Source organism: Hyposmocoma kahamanoa, unplaced genomic scaffold (assembly GCF_003589595.1).
Source record: "Hyposmocoma kahamanoa isolate Upper Pololo Valley unplaced genomic scaffold, ASM358959v1 190, whole genome shotgun sequence".
Taxonomy (NCBI): domain Eukaryota; kingdom Metazoa; phylum Arthropoda; class Insecta; order Lepidoptera; family Cosmopterigidae; genus Hyposmocoma; species Hyposmocoma kahamanoa.
Window position 1 is genome coordinate 3942316 of NW_020653718.1, and position 6363 is coordinate 3948678.

Sequence of the window (6363 nt, forward strand, 5' to 3'; positions counted from 1 at the left end):
TAACGCTGCTAAAATAAGATTCCTGTTGATGTAAAAAAGCCTTTTCCGAGTTCTAGGTTTTCGCAATTGTTACACATAGGAAATGAAACTATTTTTAACCGACATCAAAAAAGGAGGAGGATTCAATTCAAATAAAATGTTACGCGATAACTCCTGCATTTATGAACCGATTTGGATTATTGTTTGATTATTCGGGAAGAGGGTACCTCAGTACTAGTCGCGCTTAAATTTGAAGAAAATATTTCTCCTCTAAGGGTGGACTAGGGAATGAATCAGATTTCGCGCACTTTCCGGTTACCGATGTAAATAAAACTTGGCTAATAGATATAATTCCATGAATTGCTGAGGTCGATTTTCTTATAAAAAAGTTATAATTATATTTTAATAAATTAAATAAATTTTTTTACGTTAGTTTCAAGAATCAAATACACATGACTTAGATCCGTAAAAATAGTTTCATTTTCTTTTACAAGGTTTACAAATATATTGAAACAAAAACTTTATATTTTACTATACAGCTTCTGCTTACTTACATGACAAAAACCCATTTCAGTAACCCGTTTCGCTCTTTCAGATTGTTTTTATCTACATCATTTGAAATAACTAATGTGAACAAATGTCATTTATGAGCAATGAAGAGCAAGTTTAATCAGTAAATCAAGTGTGCTTACGAAATAAAGTTATTTTTAATATTTTTTTTTAGTGTGTCGTCAAACCCTTGGATAGTTTACATACTATAAAGCAGACTTTCTTAACCTGTGGTCCATCCTCCGTGTAATGAACGTGAGGGGTCCATGACCAGCCTACCTGATATAATGTATTAATATAAAAATTCGTATATAATATGTTGTCAGTAAATAGGTACCGCGCACATGACCTTTTTGAATTTTTGCACCCTTTGACTGCCACCATTATTAGAGCGAGCGAGACGTGTATCTATGCAACCCGTGAGCCTTTGTTCTTCATCATCTTTTCGGAAAGGTTGCTGTAAAGGCTATACCTATCGAGTATTGGATATAGGTTCCACAATAAAAAAGAGGATTCGCCATAATCGTAAGTTGCCGGGAAGGTCAGCGATCTCACAACTTTTAATTCCAAAATTTCTACAACATAAATTATCTTTTTTAATTAGCTATAACTCAATACTATATGACCCAATTAGCCTTATAAACATCAGAATTATGTTCAAATGACCGATAAATATGCTCAAGTTCGTTAAGAAATTGTAAAAACATCCAAAAATATATAACACATGCAACATAAAACCACTATTTCATAATAAACATACAATCGAAATAAATTTCGATCGATGCATATTTTATCGATCGATCCGAATAAATACATACCATAGTTATTAACACCAATTTATCTTTGCGGGAAAGAATTTGTTGTTTACTTTGACTTTTTTTTTTTCATTAATATCTACGCAAGATTGACCACAGTCTCACCTGACATAAAATGGTGTTGTCCGCTTATATCTAAAAAAATATAAAACAATTGTCAACATAAATGTAGGCAGCAGTAGCGATAACTATGGAGGCATCTTTTTCATTTGTCACATTATCTTGTAATTTTTTTCCATTGAGGTGTAACAGACCACCTGGTACTCAAATAAGGCAAAATTTTTGATCACTCAGCCGGTAGCTACAGTTTCTAAATAAAGTGCAGCTCGTTCTAAAAAATCTGTTTTAGATTCCAAAGACGAATTTTGAATTTACAGTCGGCCGGGGTCAGGTACTCAGGTTTAAGAACCACCAAACGATACGTTCCGGTATTCTTTTTATTAATTATTATATACACAGCCCTAGAATACTGTTAAAATACAAATGGGTCACCGTTATGACCTATTTTTGGCGACTGCGTACTACATACTTGTACGCACATTGCTGGTCGGTTGACAGCCTGATGGAGGCGGACAAATAGACGGTGGGTTCATGTTCTTCTGTTTAGCTGACAATGGCTTGTTAAGGACTACTTGACCAGACTTGTCTTTGGCCAGATCAGTGTAATAAAATAATTAAATTAGTGTCAGTCGTGATTATAATATGGAACCTATAAAGAGCACGAAACTCTGGTTTATTTGAAAAAACAAATATACGCTACGTAGATCACAAAAAAATAGTTTCATTTCCTATTTGTAATAATCAGTGAACTTCTACTTCAGATAAAAGCACTTTTACCGGCAGCAAAAATAAGTTTGTATTACTTAAAGTCTAGTGGGCGTGCGGCCATGATATATCATCCGAAACAATAGAGGAATTTGAATTCAAAATCCATTATGATTTAAATATTTGTCATTGTCACGGAATGTTTGTATAAGCAACGATTGTAAATTGACGTTTCGCCATGTTTTGAGAGCGACCGGACATGAAAGACAATTACGAATATGTTTTTTGTAAATATTACAATTGTGCATAGTGGGATTCCATCATTCCATTATATTTGCGTAACTTACTGAACAGTTGTAGAAGTAAACAGTTGTAAAGTCCTCGAAATAAATCTCTAATGTGGAGGAATATCTTTAAAGAACAATTAATTTTGTAAAATTTGTATTTTGTTACTTGGCTGTTGTATTTGTATTGTTGGCATATTTAAATTGGACGAAATCAAACATCGCCAAAGTATCCAAATAAAAAATATTTTATACAAATCCCTTACAAAAATATTTACATTACTGAGTATTCTACGGGCAAAGCATCACTTAAAATATATTAAAACCTGTGTCTTACTGTCTTTGCATCTGTCTTTTCGCCTCATCTGCCGAACCTTCTTCTCCGAGAATTTGCACGTTCCGCACTTGTTTTCGTGGCGGTGCAGCAGTTGTCATTTCAGTCATAGGAGCTGGTGATGGCATAAAATCAGGACTTATCGCCAACATCAACATTTTCAGCAACAGAGCCTCTCGTATCTCTGCTGGAAGATACTCAGGAGTTTCTTCCACTCGATTAGAAGATGCCACAGATGCATCATAAGGCCTTGTGTACAACCGTCTTCTAGGAACAAATCGCTGACTTTCGTACTGCTGGTTCTCATAATTTCCGACTTGGTTCTGGTATATGTCCGACTGTCTGTACTGTTGATCGTATCTATAGTCATACCTTTCTTCTTCTGGATACTGTCTATTCTGGTATCTATTGTATTCGTATTGAGGCTCAGCTCTGAATAAGGGCAAAGGCTGATATGGGGGTCCAGGAGCAACAATCTGGTCCATCAAGGCTTGTAAACGATTCTGCCGAAGGATCAAAATCTGGAGCAATCTTTTCAAGTCTCTTGTACTAACAGGAGCTGAAATTGCATTCACGTCTTCGATCGGCTCGTATCTCGGTTGCTGATGAAGGACCACTGGAGGTGGTGTTGGTCTGTAAGGGTTAATATACCTTTGATAACCTTGGATAGGCACTCCTCTTTCATCCACAGGAATGGGTATGATTCGCGTCACTTGCCGCCCATCGTATGGCTGTCCTGTGGCAACTTCAGAAGCACTAACTTTTTGTGTTTGTTGAGAATCTTTTACATATTGTGGCTCCAGTACTTTGTGCTGGAGCTCATATTGGAGAAAGGGCCGCTGGTTTCCAATGGGTATTGCTGCTCCTGGATTATCTTTTAAGTACTCATTTGTTCGGAAGTGAACAGACGATGGTCTTCTATAAAGCAGTTGTTGGTAAACTCTTTCATCAGGAACTCTACCAGCTGGTATATGAATTACTGGCACTGGATTCGAGGTTACAACGTTCTCCTGATCAAATACACGTCCAGTACTGGCTTCAACGGTGGTCTCCTCATCATGCACAGGCTGTTCTTGATATTGCTGATGTATCTTCTGCCTTGCAGCTACTAAAGAATGAATGGGCACTAACCTTGGTCGAGGAGTTGTTGTTGTGAACAAAGGTCTCACAGTACCAAGAGACAAGTGGCTGCCGTAAACATCAGTAGAATCGTCTCCAGCCGACTGCCGCAAATTGATCATGTGAGGATTTGGGCTGGTATTGGTCAGCTCACGACGTATGGTGTTCGCCTTACTTGGTGTAACTGCGTGTTCCTTTTCAGTCACATGTTCATACACAGGCTTTACAGTATATGGTATCTTAGTGGTTGTTTGTTTGGGCACTAGATCATCTTTGACACTAGGCATAGGTTTCAACATTTGAGTTCGCGTCTTCGGTATCCCACCTTCATTCTCTTTAGGTTTGTAAAGATTCAAAATATTGCTAGTCGATTCCTCAGTTTGTTGTTTTGTAGTGGTCGTTTCCATTATGGTCGCTGGTCGTGTCGAAGTCGTCTGTCGTCGCCGCGGTATCGGCTGTACAACTGTTCCTCTGGTCGTGCTATAACCTCCCCGACTGGGATATACGACTGTTGCAAGCGGTCTCCTAGTAGTCGACACTGTTTTGTTCACTCTCACAACCATCATAGGAGTACTAGAAGTAGTACTCGTTGTCACTGGCACAGGCGTGCTATCACTCGATGAAGAATACGTCACTCGTTTTATTTCACCATCCTTATCAATGTACCCAAAAGTCCCTTTCACGTTACCTAATACGTCCCTGCTTTCGATCTTAAAAGTCCCATCCCCGGCTTCATAGCCAATAGTATAAGAACCATCTTCGTTTAGACGACGAATTTGTTTAACTATATCAACTTTGGAAGGATCACCCGTTTCACTTGCTTTAAGTATTTCTTTGGTTGTAGTAGTTTCTGCTTCTGGCAACTCTGTGGTGACATCTTTGGTAGCGTTGGTCGCGATCACCACACTATCGAGGGTTGGGGTGGAATCGGGGGATGCAGGGGTGGCGGATGCGGAGGCGGCGGCGAGGCCCGCGAGCAGCACTAAGAGGATCATGTCTAGGCGCGCGGCATGACGGCGCTACGCGGCGCCCGCGTATCTCGCTCCCTATATAAAATATCGCCCCACTCACTGCCGCGCGCGTCCTCGGCGTGCGAACGTCTTGCGCAAACTTCGCCATTGTTGTCATTTCATTATCTGAAACGGAAAATCTTTTTTCTTTACATCTACTTATGCCGTAAGATCCCAATTGTTTAATTGTCCGAGCCGTTTTGTAAATATATGAGCATGTGGACATTTTTTTTAGATGTTTTCAGTTTTAACGCCATACTTCGGTATTAAGGTCGATCTTGGTGAAACATGACTATTGTTTAATTAGTCGATTGTTTCTAAAATATTGTTGGTTAATTAAAGAAGGGTGGCGCGTTTGTTGGTCTGTTCCCACGGCGCTCTCAATGTCACGATAATTGCGTACTGGTTTTTGGGTCGGGTACTAAACTCTTGATGGAATAGCCATTGCGGTTGTGGGGTTCTTAATTTTGCAACTAATATTCCTCTAAAGGTTTTCGTCTTCTTGCTAATAAGCCGGTCCCTCTCCGTAACTACGGTTAGCTGATTGTTTTTACCTAATACGTCTGTCCAGAATTAGTTACACGCCTTCCCATAGTTGTGTTTTGCGGCATAAGCTACAGGGTTATGGTGGTGAATGCCGTTATTATATAGTCGTGGGAAGCTAGGTGTATAATTCTTAGTCATTACTTACTCCTGTACATAAATAAGTGTGTCATTGTGATTGGACAAAGGCTGTATTGTTACAATTGTCTAGAAGTATGCCCATATTCAGTTAATGTACTTTTAATGCTCGGCCAATTTTGCAAATATATACTTTTAGTTCCAAATAAATAAGGTCGAATGTGTGTGCTCTGTATCTTCAGTCAAGGGCAGGTTCTTTGTCCTCTAAAGCACTGCACTACAAACCACTTACATACGTATTAAATATACATCTATGTATAAATATTAACATAAAAGCAAACAACAAATGTATTCAATTTCGTGTCTCTAAAATTATCGTTCATCAAACGGACCCTCATCATTTCTCATTTAGTCTCATCATGTCCCTACATTGATAGTTCTCGCTAAAATGTGATTATTTTGTATGAAACTCAAGTTTTTATTTCATAGGTAAGTAAACTACAATTGTTCATATTAAATTTTACTGCTTATTACTAAGGTAGATTCCCCTGAGAAGAATGACTAAGGAGGGGTTGCTCCTTGTAAATAAACCTTTGTACACATTTCTCATTTACAATATTTATTTCAAACATCATACATCACGATAACCTGCAAGAGCTAAGCAGTCACTATCGCGAATTTCTATTACCCTAGTACATAAAAGCTTTAGGTATACCGTTTGATATAAAATTCATGCTCCACCATAGTTTTAAACCTCGTAAATGGCAAATTTACATTACAAGAACAGCTAGTTTATTTCTATTCCTTGTATTAATGCTATTCTGTCACTTTTTTTCATTAAAAAAATTACTATTCTTCTTAACATAAATAAAATTTTCATAAATGTA

The 6363-nt window shown here is 38.1% G+C and overlaps 1 protein-coding gene across 1 annotated transcript; it reads right to left on the reverse strand.

The window, feature by feature from the left end:
- Window positions 1–2571: 2571 nt before the first annotated feature.
- On the reverse strand, window positions 2572–4870 carry LOC113226366 (mucin-5AC-like). Its single transcript, XM_026458971.1, has one exon. It carries the CDS (start codon window positions 4838–4840, stop codon window positions 2726–2728), a length of 2115 nt encoding a protein of 704 aa, XP_026314756.1. The 5' UTR covers window positions 4841–4870; the 3' UTR covers window positions 2572–2725.
- Window positions 4871–6363: the final 1493 nt, after the last annotated feature.